The sequence below is a fragment of the Mercenaria mercenaria genome, chromosome 4 (genome assembly GCF_021730395.1).
Source record: "Mercenaria mercenaria strain notata chromosome 4, MADL_Memer_1, whole genome shotgun sequence".
In the NCBI taxonomy this organism is placed as follows: Eukaryota; Metazoa; Mollusca; class Bivalvia; order Venerida; family Veneridae; genus Mercenaria; species Mercenaria mercenaria.
The window spans coordinates 75,129,815-75,149,706 of record NC_069364.1 but is presented as its reverse complement, the minus strand read 5'-3'; the positions used below and the strand labels follow the sequence as shown (position 1 = coordinate 75,149,706).

At 32.6% G+C, this 19,892-nt stretch overlaps 1 protein-coding gene across 1 annotated transcript; it reads left to right on the top strand.

Moving 5' to 3' along the window:
- Nucleotides 1-641: 641 nt before the first annotated feature.
- LOC123553502 (adiponectin-like) lies at nucleotides 642-2,649 on the top strand. Its single transcript, XM_053542280.1, has 2 exons — nucleotides 642-659; nucleotides 804-2,649. The coding sequence occupies exons 1-2, from the start codon at nucleotides 642-644 to the stop codon at nucleotides 1,488-1,490; spliced, it is 705 nt and encodes a 234-aa protein (XP_053398255.1). The 3' UTR covers nucleotides 1,491-2,649.
- The last annotated feature ends 17,243 nt before the right edge of the window (nucleotides 2,650-19,892 follow it).

The window sequence follows — 19,892 nt, the reverse complement described above, 5'->3', positions numbered from 1 at the left end:
TAGCAACATCAATTAGACTCTGACCCGCGTTTTATACCCTGAACTATTTCTAACAGTCTTATAACTGCTAACAATTTGCTAACAGCTAAATTCAATGTATGTATGGGGCAAATATTGTATACTTCAAATAAGAATTTTTAAAGTATATATTCTTGTTTCTTATTTATACTAAAAGTCTCATTCCTAAGGATATCCTGAAACTTGACAGAATTTCTTATGAATATGTTAAATATGTTATATCATATTTCTTATCTATACATGGAAGTATCTGTTTTCGCTTCTGATATCAATTATTTTTTTTTTGACATTTTTCATAAAGCCTCACCAATGTAAAACAGCTATCAAAAGCAAACAAGAGTAGGAATAAATAGCCAAACAAAACTGCTTAATAGTAAGTTGCTACCAACCTTCTAATTTCTGTGTTGTCAAATATTGTATCTTTAAGATAACACAAAAACCTAAATACCTAATGTTTTAAGTAGGAGTGACGTTAGCTGATAAACAAAGGTCGAGGCAGGATTTCAAAATCGAGGTACATGTTGATTGTATAAAAATGGCAAAAGTTACTTGCATATCTGTATTCATTTTTACTGCACTTTTATGCATTGCAACGCATGCAGGAAATATTGTAAAAGTTAAAGATGCATCTACAACAGGATGTGAGAAAGGAATTGAAGATATTAGTGCCCAAGTTACAGACCTTAGAAAAGAATTTAAAAAGGAATTACATGATTTAAGGAATACGGTGAACGAACAAGCTATTTTCATTCAAGAGCAAAAACGACTTATAATGGAACTGAAAGAAAAAAAGTAATAAGGCAAATTCTGACAATTATCAAAAGGCTCGGTTTGGACATGAAATTAAAGGTACAGCGAAAGCCAAAGAATCAAAATCAGAAAGGCATTCCCGATCACTTGAACAAGTTTCGACAAGTCGGGGAGAAATTGATAGTTACAAAACACACGCATTTTTTACAAATATCAATGAAAAACAAGTGCAAGAAAAATCAAAAGAAGTTGAACAAAAGAATGAATATATCCCAAAGAAAACAGAAGAACTGTTTGATCAGTCATTAAGATATCGAAGAGCAACAGCTGAAAATGTTGCGTTTTCTTATTATCTTGACCACGAACTTACAGACATTTCACATGGAACTACGATCATCTGCAACCAAATCCTTATAAATGAGGGCGATGGATATAACGCTAAAACGGGAATTTTCACGGCACACATTCCAGGGGTCTATTTCCTTGCGTACAGTATTGATTCCAAAGTGACTGACACAAATGTTAGGTTATTGCTAGACGGAACAAATTTGGTCGATGCTGTTGCACAAGTTGACACAATGGGAAGTAATATGGCTATAGTAAGGCTGGAGAGAGGTCAATCGGTATGGCTTGAAACGCATCATCTTGATCACAGAGAGTTTATTTCAACTTCTACATTCCACATGGTTTCATTTTCTGGATTCCTCATATATCAGTATTAACATACATACACCTTTATATTTTTGGGTCGGATTATCTCAAATTCAAAATCGATTGTATTATTGTCTGAATGAATTCAATGTCCATTAACTAAACGTTTTGTTTTGTTCTTTTTTTCTACTATTGTGTCTGATCATATACGGTATAAACAAATATTAAGATAAAGTACCCTATATCAAGCATTTGTACGTTTTTATTTCATAGAATTCAGTTGCCCGATGGACTATGGATTGTAAAGCTTATAATAGATGTAAAAAAATGTATAAGTAATGTGTATAAGTATGTATTCATAAAAAGATCGGTAATCGTTTTTTTCCCTTGGGAAGGGGTTAACGTCATGCCAACACAATTATAGGCTATATGGCGAGTTTCCAGCTAGGTAGGCATTATTTCACCTCATCCGGCCACCGACCTTCCATAAGCTGGATGCCGCTTTCTTACGCGACGAATTCTACGCCCCAAGCGAGGCTCGAACCCACATTAAGAGGGACAAGTGATTAGAAGCTAGCGACCTAAACCATTTGGCCATGGCGGCACGTAAGAACTACTTGTGGTTCAAAAATGATGATTATTATCATCATTACATAACAACAATGATAATATGATTAAAATACAGAATGTAAGCCTTGTTCATAATTCAACATTGCTGCAATTTTTATCAAAGATGTTCGTAAAGAATGTATGTAAATAGTTCGTACCAATGACCACATAAAGAAAGCAAACTTTACTATGTATGTATACGATTGAGCCGTTTCTTAAATTCTTGATTATAACATATCTAGCTTGGAAAGTCTTGAACACCACTTAATATCAGAAGACAGTTCTCTTGGTAAAATGGATATTTTATTGTAAAACGTTTTGAACTATTTGCCGAGACACATTGAAATGAATTTTCAATAACTGCTAATTAAAGAATTCACCTCGAGATTTTTAAGATTCTGTCATTCTCTTAAAGGCCAAACGTAGAGTTTTATCAGTTGAATCAAACGAATTTATTTTTTGTTTTGTTTTTCATCTGCATGATGTTTTAGTAGTTCCAAATTGAATTCTTAACAGGATTTGCTCAGAGCTCACTGACTGCATAGCCTGATTACAATATCAATTTGTCATTATAGTTATAACTTGCAATATTAAGATTTGAATAAAAGGAGAACCATTCTTTTCATGTTTCCACTATATTGATCTGTTTTTATTTTAATAACTTTCAATAAAATAAACCACCTCGGTAGCCCAGTGGTAGTGGCGCCCGCTTCGAGTGTGGGAGGTCGTGGGTTTGCTCCTTTGCCGCGTCATACCAAAGACGTGAAAAATGATACAAGTAGCTTCCCCGCTTGGCGGTCAGCATTAAGAGGACTGGTCAGTCTAGTTTTAGTATGAAATGACTTGGAAAGGTATCATTTCAGGTATCTACGCCATGATATTCTAGTGTAGCAGACTAAAATGTTTGGCATTGCGCTTACTGCTTTTAGTAGAAACGGTCGTTTATATGACCGAAAAATGTTCAAAAGATGCTAACCTTAGACACACACCAGCACATACACGCACACACACACAATCACGCGCGCGCGCGTGCACATATTTATTACACATCATTGAATATGTAATCATAATTAGGGTTTAGTTTTTGACGGTAAAATAAAGTGTTTCCACTTAAAATATAAACAGAAACTTCATAAGACCTATACAAGATAAGTGTTTCGAATGGTTGGAGTCATGGCAATCGGGTACAAATTACTTTGTCTAACGTTTTTATTACACTCAAAATGATTTATATTATACACAATCATTTCACTCGATTGGTATGTTTTATATTTCAAAGAAAGAAACAAATATTTGTTTCAATTTATTGCATTTTCGTCAATAAATGATTATCTAGTTTTGTTTGTTCAATTTATTCTTTTATTATCAGAGTACTAAATGAGAGTGATCGCTTGTCATATGTAAACAAAATATCAACGCAAAAATGGTGTAGACCATACTTGTTTTTAAATTGAAATTATAGCGGTCGTCCAGCCTGCCTGTTATATTGCGTAATGGAGAATTATAAAGTAAATATCGTAAGTAATATTGGACCCTCGGTATTGTTTGTACGGTAAAGTTTAATAATCAGCCTATGGTACCTTTTCTATTTAGTAAACCTTGTCTGACCCAAATTAGTTTTAATCAAATATCCTTTCTATCGTCTAGTTACCTGAAAATGTTGGGCACAAGAATATGTATTTATAAATTGTATGCATGCGTTGTATGCGCAAAAAAGGGAGGCAGCATCAGTTTTAGCATTTGGTCTATAAACTGATTAATTTGATCACGGATGACATTGTCCAAGTATGCAAATGAGTTTACAAGGGTGATGTAATAAATTCGTTATTAGTCTTTTTATACCTTAATTATCAATCAGATCAAGAACACATTCACGTCATCCCTTCTCCCTGCACAGAAACATACTTTTGGATTGCTGTCCATGTCCTAAATGCTGCAAGTAGTCACCCCTTGGTAAACTAGTAAGACACTTTTTAAAATGCTAAACCAAGTGCACTTCTGGTACTAAGGTCAGGAGAATTACGTTGTTGCTCGACTTGAATAACCTTTTCTTGTTCTGAGAAAGAGTTTACAATTTTATTTTTGGTTTTTGATGTATAGGCTGTATGTCTAAGAAAATGGCATGTAAAACCTTTTTGACCTTTTGAAACGACCGAAACTTCCTGACATTTACTCAGTTATTGTTTAATAATATCCTCCGTAAGCTCTTGTGTCTATTTTCTTCGCATTGAAATATAGCCAAGGTATATGAGTGTGTATAATTCAACAATGGACAATTGATCAGTTGTAACTGGATTAAATCGATACGAGTAAACAACCGTTAAGAAGTACATGAAACTCATGTGCTCTTATGTACTGTGGTTCCATGGAAGACCATTAGTGACAGAATTTATTTAACCAATCCCGTAAAACAAGAAAGTAGCGATGATTTAAAATAGCCATGTGGTAATTTTAATGAACTATTCTTCACCCTGTAAATTAATACCCTCCAGTTTCTCAATTAAAAAAAAACTATTGGACATAGTTCCAAGGTCTGCTAAATATATAAATTTACAGTCAGATAACATACAGTACTTAGAATTAACGAAACAGGTATTCACGTAATTTCATCTTCTTATAGTTTTCTGTGTAAAATACAGCTTTGTTGTTATAGAGGAATGTAAGTTAATCTTGCTTTTATGTTTCTAAATGAAAAACTGCATATTCATGGTATACATACTGTCAAAGGTAACTGCTAAGGATGCAACAGCTGGCCTTAACTTATACTACTATATGCAAAGGTCGACGAGAATCCTTGATGACTTCTAACTCCTATGCCATAAATAACTTCACTTAAGGACAACATGGTGTAATAGGCCTCAGGTTTCACCAAAAGCGTACACACAACTTGATAATGTAAGCTTTAAAAATGTCGAACGATAGAAATAAGGTGCATATCGACAAGTTATATAGTGACAGAAGTTCTCAAAAATTTCCTTTAGATTACCTCCCCTGATAATTTTGGTTTTTCATGAGTTATCTCCCCTGAAAACTAGAAAGAAAAAAAGATTTTCTCCTTTTCCCTACGGGGAATTTCATATTTCTTTTTGATATTTGTATCAGAATCATATAATGCAGCTTTCTACCGCAAACGTTTCTCGAAACTCAAGTTCAGATTCTAAAATCAAAGAAATTATATATTTTCCATAGGCATCAATTTTAACTTCAATACCGATTATCTCCCCCCAAAAAATGATAAAATTTGAAAAATCTCTCGGTGAAAAGTTTTAAATTTTGAATGTCTTTAAAGTGACCAAATTTCATTTAAATACCACCATCGAGTTACAAGATATGAAATATGGCTATTACACCATGTTATCCTTAACAAAACGAATCACAAATATTACAAATACCTGTAAATACACTAATTTTCATAAGGAAAAATAATTGCATTTATTATGTATTTCCTTGATGGACATACTTCTACATCAAACTATCATTTCATTTTTCGAACTTACTTGTGACGACATTTAGATATACTGCAGAAGGGAGTGATGCTTTTAAAAGACTCTGATTTGGTAACGTAAGCTGAATTTACATAATATGACCTATGAATGATTGAAAAGTAAATAACCGTTTCGCCTAAATTTATCCCCACCGATATTGGTAATTTCAGGCTTACGGTATCTTCACATCTTACATTTAAACATGTCCTCTACATACAACCTTATGCCGAACGAATTAGGATGTTCTTGGTCTTGTTTTAGCGTTTTACGACGTTCCGAAATGCAATATGATACATGAATTAAGTGTAAAATATGTTATGTTTGTGATCATGTTCATCTAAGATTCATCTAAAATTTATCAGAATAAAATCTTACTATGATATATAAAAATAAGTTTGCCTCTCTTTTTACTTTCAAAAGAAACAAACATCAGTTTCTTTCGCACCTGTTCTAGTCTTGTCTGCGTGTGGTTATTGCTGCCAATACCGCCAATCGCATCTAATTAAAATGATACAAAACACCCTTTCATAACATGTCTGCACTTTTTGCCTTCAATTAATCATATTTATTGTATTTTTCTAGGAATTTTATTGCGTAATGAAATACGTCGTAATGCAGTTATTTCCAGATGAAAATATTTTCAATTATCTCTCTGCTTAATTACTTTAAAGTTTAGGTTAATGCACGTAGTCATTAAAATCAAGTATAGACTTATTCTTTTGCAGGCTGATTATAAATAATGCTCCCCCACCCCCACCCCACACCCCACCCCCTCTCCAACGCTCCCTTTGAAGACCATCGATATCTTTTCAACCGATAAAGATAAATTCATGTTGCTTTTTTTTATATTTCACTTGCAAAAACTAGGAAACGTATTTCTTTCCTAAATATACACATGGTATACACAAGTACATTTGTGTTTGTTGACCTCTGCAAGATGATTTAATTAGTACTGTTACAGAATCCAGGAACACTTGTTAGCTGAACTGCCCGCTGTTTTATAACTGTGACTCTGTTGGAAAACGGCGCTTAACCAAAAACAAACAAAGCAAAATGATTATACCAACAATAGTGTTTTACATGTACAAAGCCATTTAATGTAATCGCTTTCATTAATTTGTTTAAATATGTAAGATCTACAAACTCGATCTGTGAGTTTCAGAATCTGGTACCTACATGTTGCAAGTAATCAATTGCTGAAGTTCTGTCACTTCTCACTTATCCACTGATCTTTTTGGTTGTGTGTGATGGGAGACATATAAGGAGGGACACAGCAGTATAAGCTCTAGTATATAATTAACCCAGTAGTAACATTGGTCTACTTAATATGTTACTCGTCAGAATCCCGTGGTAAAAAGAGAAAAAGACCCGAAAAAGGCATTTCCATTGAGAGGAAAGGACTGACACTTCTTAGAAGGAGCTTTAATATTGCTAGAAATAATTTTTTAAAAAAACATTGTCAGTCTTTTTAAAACGTATTTTAACTGTGATCTTATCAAGTCGTCATGGCTTCCTAAAAGGTTTGTAATGCCTGCTTGTTATGATGTAAAATATGTTTTTGAGTAGGCTGCTTAATATTTCTTTTTCTCAAATATACGTAATGCTGCAACACTTCTAAACAGAGAACGTTTCGAACGAAGGTCTTTGGTCATATCAAATCTAATTAACTATCGCTGTAATTCTTTAGAGGATGCATACAATGGCGCCATGCATTTAAGTTAGCTTGTTTACACTTGCAACAAAATTCTAGTTATTTAGGTATGCAGCGTTTAATCCACCGGATCTTAAATGTTTTATGTACATTTGTGACAGTGATCTGCAATATCAAGATAATATGAGCCGTGCCATGAGAAAACCAACAAGTGGCTTTGCGACCAGCATGGATCCAGACCAGATCCATGCTGTTCGCTAACGGTTTCTGTAATTGCATTAGGCTTTAAAAGCGAACAGCATGGATCCTGACCAGACTGCGCGGATGCGCAGGCTGGTCTGGATCCATGCTGGTCGCAAAGTCACTATGTTGGTTTTCTCATGGCACGGCTCATATATAGGTTATACATTATCCTGTCTCTAAGGGCGGTAGTAGGATCTTTCAACTAATAAGATATCTTTAAAATGAAATAGCTTAAATTTAAATTTTCTTTTTGAAAAAGATATGCCAATGAAAGTAGTGTTAATATCATTTGTTTCAAGATTTTTACATGAAAATTTTGCTTGAAATTAACTGCGTTAAAGTCATATTTTAAAAGAATAAAGTAAAAATAAAACTTTCAAACGTTTTGGTTCCCAAAATTATCAATCGAAATTGTTGTTGACAGTAAAGCTTTCTATATCAACCTTTAACCTCTTTATAATATCATATATTATGAATAGAATTGTCTTAGATTAAAGGAGATTTTTACGAAAAGGATGGATCAATAAGTACCCAGACAAAACGTACAAAAACTGAATTGGTGAGCTAGGGTATGTTTTAATATGTATATAAAATTGACACTCCCAACCCATAAATAAGCTCGACAAAGGCTTCTTTCTAAATTTTGACAAAGAAAAACATTTGCAATTGAGATACGTAGCTCGTAAAGCTGAAGATCTGCTAACAGAACCTGGTCCAGTATTTTATGGTATAAACACTATTGTTGAATTTTATAAGAATAGTAACAATACAATTCGTTCACATGTACTCCATTGTTCCTATAATCGGCAAAACTATAACTTCTTCCAACAGAACAATTCAATAAGACACTACAATTCTTTAGTCATTTTTACTCGAATCAGCAGTTCGCATTTATACCATGTGACTGTCCAATATATGTCTTTATTGAGTGCAATATATTCTGTACAGGACTATGACAAATTTTATTCAAATCTACGTGTTAACTGAACGATGAAGCTGTTTGACGCTGTTTGAATTCGTTAAAAAATGGAGTCATGTCAATTTGATTGTATTCCCGTTTTTCTGAGAAAAATGAGCTTAGGATAAAAAATTTTTTGAACATATTATTGTTCTGTACAGTACAAGCTACGTCTACGATAACAAGAAAGAGTAATGTAACAGCAAACTTAAGAAAGACTTTCTTATATTTGATGGAAATCTGGTATAACCACTGCTTCCTACACTGTTTGTTATAGACAGGATTATTATGGTGAAAACAGTTCATTAGTACCACAATATATTCTACCGTATATGTATAGATGTATATAACCATCTTGACAGAATACACTGAACTGCAATCTTATTGTATCAGATACGTTTTAATTTTGATCCAAAGTTTACATAAAAACTGACTGAAGAAAATAAAATGGTTTGGTTTTTTAAATGCTTCAACCCTGCTTTTGTACACTTTTTATTTCAATACAAAACCAGGACTATATCCAGTGGACAAGCACCTCCCTTTAAATACTAGTATGTTCATAAACATGTCAAGGGGACCCTTTTAATATTAAAACTAAGCAAATGTATTAAAACTATACGAACAGAAAAGCTTGTTCCTCTGTTACATTGCATTTCAAAGCAACTCAAGCTTTAACAAAATTCACGACGTCAAGATTATATCGTGAGGCGATTTAAATAAAGACTTAATACTTTTATGACCAAAACACGTGGACTAAATCTACCCTTACCTTTTATCTTTTATGAGTGTGTTTGATGTTTCTTAAACTGACAAAAAAAGCAGCTGCAATAAAACATTAAAGTACCTTTTCAGTTGGCATTACCGTTTTATTAATTAGCAAAACTGTTACAATATAAGAAGATAAGAATACAAAAACATGCTAGAGTCTGGCGTAGGAATCCAATCTAGGACGAATGCTAGCTTTTCTTCAGATAAATTGATGTAATTTGATAATGTCAACCAATGCCAATTTCTCCCGATCAATTTCGAATCTAAATTAAACTTAATATTATTCTTGCAAATTAATGAAAACAGTTTTCTATCACATTTAAGCAATCGCTTTACATCCAGAACAGTTTCCCTGTACTTTTAACAAAAGCTTTACAGTGAAAATTTTGGAAACGTTACAAACCGGTATCGGAAATTTTCACTTCAAACATTTTAAACGCGGAGGAAGATTCGATAATGGAAAAGGGGTAAAAAAAATTACGCAGTATGTTTATTGCAGATATTATATTTTTTTACTATCAAATTAAACTTTAGCCTTGAGCCTAATTAATATACAAATACAAGAAAGAGCTAGCATTTACACTGTTCAAAAGTAGGCGTTAGCGGCGAGTGCGCCGTAATGTTTTGTAAAATAAATCAGAAACATGATTAAAATCAGAGAATTTACTTCAATTTAGGGCATTTTATGGGTCTTAATGAATTGTAATATTTTGGTTATAAATTAAGTAAATATATCATTAAAAGTGACTAACATTTAGGATTAAGGATTATCTCTAATCTTTTGTATATATTTAAGTAAATACCATTATCAGTGAAATTAAAGTCACAGATAAGAAAATAAGAGTCCATTACGTAGAAGTTTTTGCAAGAAAATGTCAATTTCGTAGGAAGCGGTCTTAATAAATTGTAATATTTTGGTTATAAATTAGATAAATATAACATCGAAAGTGACCAACATTTATATTTACCTCTTATCTATCATAGCTATTTAAGAAAATACAGATATTATTAAATTTAAAGTCACAATTAAGAAAATAAAAGTCCAGTTCGTGAAATGGACGACTATTCCTACTCACACTGGTGTAGGTGTCGATAATTTCAAATATCTTTTTAAGGAAATTTGGTTTAGTTCTGATAATTTTCTGACTGATGATAAGCTACAACTGAAATTTTTCGACATAGCAATTTATATTATCTAGGGAGTAGATATCAGAACAAAAAGGACTAAAATATAACATTTCACCTGTTTTTAAAGTTGGAAGTCGGAAATTAGTCAGGAAGTTAGACGTCAGAAGTGCGAAAGTTAGAAGTTGGAAGTAAAAAATCGAGAAATTGCAAGTCAGAAGTGCAAAAGTCAGAAATTAGAAGTAGGAAGTAGGGAATAAAATCTGGAAAGTAGATCCCTCGGAAGCACCGAGAACAAGACAAACAGTGAAAATTGCAGACTCGGTTGTAATTCTGATTTAGTTTTAAAATTCAATAGTAATTTAAAGACACTTCTGCGAGAAGGTATTTCTAAACCCGTTTTTATGGGGATGTGCTTTACAAACTTCGTAAGATCTTGGGTCATGGTAATTTTCCAAATGTATTTGAAAAGATTATCAAACGTTTTATTAAAAGAGGTTACGACCCAACTGTTTTGAGACATACCGCATGTTTAGTGTTCAACCCGTTTACAGTTGGACACTACGCTTCCCTCTTTGATTGCGTCTGACAGAAGAGGGGGAGGACTCTATGGCGAGCTGTTTTTGAATCCTACCAGGACTGAACAGTTTTGATATTTGTCTTCTGGCCTGTTTCGTCGGGCCCTTAAGGGTGTTTCTCTTGTTGCTCTGTCTTCTGAAAAGGCATTGAGTACATACGTTTTAGGTTCTTAAGGTTTGCTTTTTATATATTTATACACGAGCATTTTTGTGTTTTACATGCCATGCCTTTTTGTTTCCATTACGTGTGTTAGAGATTCACCTGGAGGGGATTACTTTTGTTTACTCTGTCCCATGTCTGGAACATGGTGGGGGTAAGAGTGAGGTTGGGTGCGCACCATAAACCGGTTTAAGCTCCCCAGTAGTGTTTTTGCCACTGACCGTTCCAAGGCGGTGTGTGTGTGTGTGTGTGTGTGTGTGTGTGTGTTGTTCGTTTTGTCCTGATATGTAAGCTTTGAGTGTGTGTGTGGTGCACGCGTTTGCGTGCTGGGGGGTTCGTTTTGAGGAGGCTGCGCTTTTGGTGCGTGTCACTCCCTGTTTGATATTTTTCTTTGTTTTGATTGAGTCTGTTCATGAGCAGTAATGGAAAATGCAACACTGCCCACACCCACTAGCACCGGCTTAAGCAGTATTCAATCTTCAAATCTAAATGAGTTTAAATCAATGATCCCGAAGGACCAGAAAATATAACAACACTGAGATGAAGTCGGGGCGACGTTTTACGGCCGCCACACAGCACTTAACACCCGCAGTTGTGAAGTAAATAAAATCTTGAAAGTAGATCCCTCGGAAGCACCGAGAACAAGACAAACAGTGAAAATTGCAGACTCGGTTTGACTGAGTCTGTTCATGAGCAGTAATGGAAAATGCAACACTGCCCACGCCCCCTAGCACCGGCTTAAGCAGTATTCAATCTTCAAATCTAAATGAGTTGAAATCAATGATCCCGAAGGACCAGAAAATATAACAACACTGAGATGAAGTCGGGGCGACTTTTTACGGCCGCCACACAGCACTTAACACCCGCCGTTGTGAAGTAAATAAAATCTGGAAAGTAGATCTATCGGAAGCACCGAGAACAAGACAAACAGTGAAGTCAAATGTCCATCCAGGGTTTCCATACTTTTGTAATGATTAAAATGATAGTAAAAAGAAACTGTATGTTACTACTCTTAGACTACACAAATATCGCTAGATGGCTTTGCAAGCTGTTCATATGAGAGCTGTTTTAATACTAAAATTGAATTAAATGAAGCATCACTCCTGCCATTTCTGCCTGGTCTTTATTTTCTTTGATTCATTTGTATATTTACCTCTCTTTGAATGTTCTCTTCGAAATATGTAGTAGTATTATAATTAAAAGAGAAAACAACATCAAGTTTGAAAGGGGCACGTCTCTAGTCTTATGTCAACTTGTTTGAAATGGATATTTTTTTTTCCAAAGTAATTGTTTATAACAATATATTACAATAGCGTCTTCTAGGGATAATTTATATATATATTAGGAAAACTCTTTTATAGTGTGTAAGTAAGTACGAGAACATTGAAACACTGATGTGAAATAGGAGGAATTTTACTGGTTTAGGATCCTACTTATAGCATATCAATTTATACATTCTTGAGTTATGATTTATAAAATTAAATAATTTTTTCTATCTGTTTTAATGCTTGTGATATAATGGAATACATCTGGAGACATGTCTTATTAAGTAATAACGACTTATCTGGTCATCTTGTAGACAACACAAGGGTATAGTTTGATTTCAGTATTGAAAATCAAGTACAAATAATTTTCTGCAATGGGACTATACCAGTATTTTTTATTTATTTATCTGTAAAAGGTAATTATATACGATAGGTTTGCACTTGCTTTTTTGCAAAAATAAGTGTTTTCAGCATATTTGGCAAGTGGTTCCTCCTTGTGAGTTCTACTATCAGGCAACTGATTTGCTAACCAGATCTGTAAACTCCGCTATACAAGTAGCCCGCCCGCTTAGCTCAGTAGGTAAGAGCGTTGGTCTACAGATCTCAGGGTCGCGAGTTCGATCTTCGGGCGGGGGCGTATGTTCTCCTTGACTATTTGATAAACGACATTGTGTCTGAAATCATTAGTCCTCCACCTCTGATTCATGTGGGGAAGTTGGCAGTTACTTGCGGAGAACAGGTTTGTACTGGTACAGAATCACTGCTTAGGTTAACTGCCCGCCGTTACATGACTGACTGAAATACTGTTGAAAAACGGCGTTAACCCCCCCCCCCCCCCCCCCCCCCCCCAAAAAAAAAGTTTTATCATAACGTTAAACTTTATCGTTATCGTCTTTTAAAAATCGGTTATCAGGGGGAAAACAGACGTCACAATTTGTTCTGTAGCGTATCTTTAATCAGAAGACATACCGAAAAAATATGCGTCTCCCTGATATAAGCAGAAATCAGGAAGCGATGATGTTTTATGTTTGTCTATGTTTTTTATGTTCATATGATAAAGATATTATATTGTTTATAAGATAGGAAATTAATGATACTAGCACTTGATAATTGGACGGCATAACATGTGATAGATATCAGCATTTTTTCTAAAGAAATAAAGATATATTTATGTAAATATATATTGTTAACAATTTTATAAATGTTCACAACAAAGCAATTCTGGGCAATAATAAAATATGTAATAGTAAGAAACTTGAATACTCGTTTAAAAGTCTTTCGTTTTACTTCAACGATTATCCCACGAAAATCATGTAATTTCATTATTTCATTTCGCCATGAATTTCCAATTGATTTGGAAACACTGTTCTTGCAACATTCAATGGGCGATATCGGTCAGTTAATTCCCCTGATTATGTAGATGGCGCTACATGCGAATAGGTCCTAGAAATGTTTGTTTACATTATTTACATCATTATTCAGTCTGTATACACAGCTTAATGCAATGAGGTCTTGAATAATATAGAAATTATAATAATAATTACTGTAAAATGTCAGAATGTATGCCCTTGTGATAAGATGTCCCTTCAATTTTCCATCAGCCCAATTAATTATTATAGCTGTTTCTCATATATTTCATGAAAATATCATCCAAGAGGCATAAATGATCCCTATTGACAAGTTGACATAATTCCATGGTGCTCCCTCTTTAATTTTCAGTCAATTAAAATTCAAAGCAACTTGCCCACATAAATGAAAATAAAGATCTTTACATTTAATAAAAACGTCCTTACGATTTTAAAAACACAGACCACAGATTTGTAAAGCTTTGAAAATAAAAATAATTAAGAAACCTATTAGACATTATTTCAAATTGTTAAAAGTATTAAGAACACTTATTATACACATTACATTAACATCAGACTGACCGGTATTTAACACCTAAGTGGGAGCAGAAGTGTTAAGTCTGCTTCAATGACATATTCTTGAACCCCCTAGTGTTAACAGGACACATGACATGCACATTTTTATGATAACAATCAGTATGCAGCCAGTGGATAGGAAATAGTATGCAAGCTTAATGTATCCAGTTGTAACCATGTGTCTATTTGAAACAAAGCTTCCACTGAGGGTTAAAATTTAGCAATATTTTCAACTAGCTACATTAGCTAGCCCCTTTTTGCTTATAAACTAAACGGAAATGTGACTCGCTTAAATTAATGCTACAACAAAAATTTTAGTTATATGTTACTAGCCAACATTTTGAAATGACGAAAATTTTACAAAGCCGTAAATTTGATGCTAAAAGCATTAGAAACAGCTATCCTAATAGATGATATTGATAAATTTCATGATTGGAATTTTTTTTTTAAATACTTTAATTACTTTTTTAAGGAAAGAGTTTAACACTATGATAAAAGCCGAGAGTACACCGCATGATAGGACCTATTCGCTCGTAGCGACACCTGTAAAATCATTTGGGAAGATAACTCAGCGAATGCTGCTATTTCATAACCAGGTGTGAAGACAATATGTATAAATATTACACATCTATAGGTTTAATAAACATTCTGATATACCACATATTTTATTTTTTAATTACATAATGTTCACTGCTATGTGACACCCCTTAGTAACGACAATGAACATACACGCTTGCGATCATATTTCCATTTTTTTTGCATTTTGAACAAAAGCATATATTCGAATATTAAATACAAATAATCATAAATCTTCTGTCGATGATAAAGCGCCTGAATAATTCAGAGGATTAAGTAAGGACATCATCCCAAAAATAAAAACATTGTAATGAATGTAACGATCAAAGTGTTTTATTTTCATAATTTACTGTTCATGCCTGTATTGAAACTGCTCAGATACTAATACTTTGCTTAAAGTTTGTTTTTATATTATTAATTTTTCTGATTTTCTTTCTTCTTTTTTGTCTGTAACCATGTCTTAAGAATATGTTTTACAGTAACTTTTTTATGCTGGTATAGAGTTTTACATTCAAAACTGTAACAATCTATGGTAAAACTACCTTTGAGAAAATTATAACACTACAGTATTAACATCACAACAATATTACGATGCTAATGTTTATCCGATAGCAAATTACTATTTTATATATAAGAAAATCTTTTCATAATGATGTTTTAACAATTATGTTGAAATTAAGAACAATTGAAAATTAAGTCAAACGTACCATTTTACCAATAATGTTTTATCCGTTCATTTCTTCAGTAACAATTTTAGTTTTTCCACTAAGAGCACCAGTTATAATATTTTTCTGGAAGCATTTAATTAAAATGTAAATAAACCCTGTTCAGAACATTGTTTTAGGTGAGATTCTATGGCAAATCCAACACAGTTATTTAGAAAAAAACAATTTAATTTGAAAATTCTACCTTTACCTTTTATCTTATTTCAGAATAAATACTTTTATTACTCATATATTAACCTGTCTGTTTTCAGTTTTTACAGTCTTGGCGAACAAGCTACTTTACACTATATTGTACAGGGTGTGAAATTTATAGCACGAGTTAAGTTGTAAATTTGCTTGCTGTCAGAATATGTCTGAACAATTTATCATATCATAAAATTATCAATATGCTTACTGTTACTTTCATATATGTCATGTGGCTAATGTACAACCCATTAACACTGTAACTTTTATTTATGCAAAATAATGCGAAAATAATGCTTTAATGGCTCAGAAAATAGCAGGATGTTTTGACCCAACAGCATTCAAGCACGAGCAAGTTACAAATTGATTTCATTAATCACAACAAAATAACGGAATTTCTGCTCATACTACAAACTGTTAAACCCAATACAAATGCCCAGAACAGTGCTTATGTGAATAAAAACCAGAAAAACTTCAAAACTGACAAACTCAAAGTAGGATCTCTGAACGTTTGTGGCCTGAAAAGGCGATCGAACTACACTGAATTTAACGATTTAGTTAATCAATATGATATTTTCTTAGTTATCGAAACTAAACTTGATATATATGACCATATTTATCTAGATGGTTACTCATTTGTGAACATTCCAAGAAAACAAAAGGTTCTGAGGAAGACCGGTGGACTTGGTGCATTTATTAAGAATGATATATTTCCGTTTATAGAAATTTTAAATACTCAATGCGACTATTTATTTTGGTTAAAACTTAGCTCTAAATACACAGGTTTGAAAGATGATTTGGTAATTGGTACAGTTTATTTACCACCTATACAGTCACGTTTTTATAAAAACGACGAATTTGAAATTTTTGAAAATGAAATATCTGATATGTGTAACAAGTTTGAATATGTATATATTTTTGGCGACTATAACGCCCAAATCGCAGAATTGCCAGAGTTTACTGTAAGCGATGATTTTTTGAATGATCTTTTTGGTCTCGATAGTGACGCAGTTCAATTTTTAGACCAAAAAGCCCGGATGGAATTTTATGGTATACCTGTTCATAGAAAATCTCAGGATAAGAAAAAGAATAATCACGGATATAAATTGATCGAAATTTGTAAAAATAATAACCTTGTTGCACTTAATGGTAGATGTGGCCAGGACAGTATTGGAAAAATGACCTTTAGAAATGTATCGGTCATTGATTATGTTTTATCTACGCTGATAGGTTATACATTATTATATGGTTTCAGTATTGTTGATTTAGATCCTCTATACTCTGATGGACATGCATTACTAGATTGCGTATTGAATATAAAAAATTTAAATACTGAAAACAAAATGACCAACGTATATATAATACGCCAAATGGGACGTAGGCTAGATAATGATTTTGTTGTTTAATAAATCAGATACATGTATTAATGAATATTGTCTCAAATCACAAATACGAACAGGATACGTCACAAAATAAACTGATAATAAAAACCGAACAGTTAATTATAACATTTATAAATAGTGCAAATAAAACATTTAAATCAATTTCCAAAGTCAAAAACCCGTAAAAGAAAATGGTAAACCATGTACGGCGGTTAGAGTGCAAAAAGGCTAGAAAAAAATATAATAAATGTCGTAAAAAATATAATAAATATCCTTCAGGAGAAAATAGGTTAATATTGAACAATGCAAGTAGAAAAATTAAAAAAACAATGAAAAAAATATATGAATATCTTTAATAAAAGTAAAGAAAAAAAAACTTAGAGAAATGCAAAGTAAAAGTCCTAAAGACTACTGGAAATATTTAAATAAAATTAAAGTTAAGAAAACTATGGAAATGCAACATTAGATTCTATGCAGGGATTATTTTAAAGAAGTGAGTAATAATCACACTCACGATAATAATAAAGATGATATTATTAATAATATAGATTTAACGCAGGAAAATTTATTTTAAATTCATGTATAACCAGTGAAAAAATTAAAAATGCATTAAAACATTAAAAATGGTAAAGCTGCAGGCATTGATGGCATTTTAAACAAATACATTAAATCATCGGCTGATAAATTATTACCGTTGTATGTAGCGTTATTTAACCTGGTATTGGAAACTGGTGTTATCCCAAACTCAAGGGTTTCCTTGGTGCTTTTATAAGAATAAAGGCGTTTCCCCTATTATCTGAGAATTACAGGCCGAAAACCCCTACTAAGCTGTGTAAGCAAGCTATTCACATCAGTCCTAAATAATAGACTAAATATTTTCTAGAAGAAAACACTATACTTAAAAAAAAACCAAGCAGGCTTTAGGAAACATTATTCTATGCAGACCATATTTTTACACTAAATTCAATTATAGAGATTCTAAGAAAATCAAATAAGAAGATATTTTGTTTATTTGTGACTTCTCTAGGCCTTTGATTCCGCCGGGCGAGTTGGATTGTGTTAGAAAATAACATCAATGGTAAATTTTTAGTTAGTTAAAAATATGTAACTCAAATGTTAATCTTGTGTCTCACAAAATGGTATAAAATCACAATTCTTTGAATGTAATTGCGGAGTTCGTCAAGGTGAAAATCTTCCCCGGTCCCTTTTTGCATTTATTTCTTATGATCTAGAAGATTATTAGAAACTTAAAGGCCATAATGGTATAGAATTCATGGACCCAGATAATGAATTTGTTAATTATTTGAAAATATTAATTATACTTTACGCTGACGATACAGTCTTGGTATCTAAAGACCCAAGAAGTTACGGAATGACTGAATGACTTTGTACAATACTGTATACCTGGAATCTTAACATAAATATTAGTAAAATTAAGGTTCTAGTGCTGGGTTCAAGAAATGATAACAAATTCAACATTAAAAAATTGGCGATACTCCTCTAGAAATAGTGCGATCTTACAAGTATCTTGGAACATATTTTTCTAAATCTGGAAGGTTTTTAACAACCAGAAAGCATTTGGTGAACAAGCAAGAAAGGCGTTTACATCTAGTATATCAAGAACTTACAATCTCAATCTACCAATTGACCTAGTGTTTTAGCTGTTTGATATACTGTCCTGCCAATTCTAATGTACTCAGCTGAAATATGGGGATATGAAAGCACAGCAATAATTGAAAAATTTCCCACTGTGAATTTTTAAGGAAAATTCAAAATTTTAAAAAAAAAGTACCCCATTATACATGTTATATGGTGAAACTGGAAGGTTTTCCTCTTGATATAATAGTAAAAGTGGGATGATTGGATTTTGGAATAGATTGTAACTGGAAGCCAAAATAAACTTGCATTTAAATTTTATCAATATATGAGAAAAAACAAAATTTTGAATCTAAAATGGATACTTAAAATTAAAGAAATATTAAATGAAGTAGGCAGACATGATATATGGCTTCAACAGGAAAATATAGAAAAACAAAACTACATGTATTAAAAACGCAGTAAAGCAAATTATAATTGATCAAAATTCACAAAACTGGCATTCCTCTCTTGTAATTCAAGAAAGGGGAAGAAATTACTCATTATTCAAGATTCCATTAAACTTTGAAAATATCTCCTTCATTTAATAAACAAAAATACTCAAGTCTCTTAAAGTTCAGGACTGGCAATCACTATTTCCCAGTAGAAACTGGTAGATGGATTGTTCAAGAAATACATGAACGTAAATGTTTAGTATGTGATTCAAACGACATAGGAGATGAACTCCATTACTTGTTGAAATGATCATTTTTTGATAATGAACGAAAAAAGTATATCAAACGATACTATTACAACAGACCAAATATTCTGAAATACAAAGAACTATTGACAAGTACATCTCTTATGCAACTAAAGAAAACTTGCAAATTTATTACACTTCTTTAACAAATAATTAAGTAATTTAAAGAATTTAAATTATCACATAGGTAGCTGAATTAACACAGAGTCAGTTATACCTATATCTCTAAAATGAATTAGGTGAGCAACTCAGGGTCACTATGACCCTCTTGTAAAATGTTCCTACTATAACACTATTTGTATTATTTAATTCCCTGTGTATGTACATGTCAGCTTAGTAGAATGCTGTCTGTGCATTTATTCACTTTTTGAGAAGATATAGAGCTTACTTAGATATTGATATATAACATCATGTACAACATGTACAACATGTATTAGTGTAAACTCTAATTCCCGCCACCCGATTACTATTCTAATTTATAATACTCATACCTTATTTTGATTAGTAT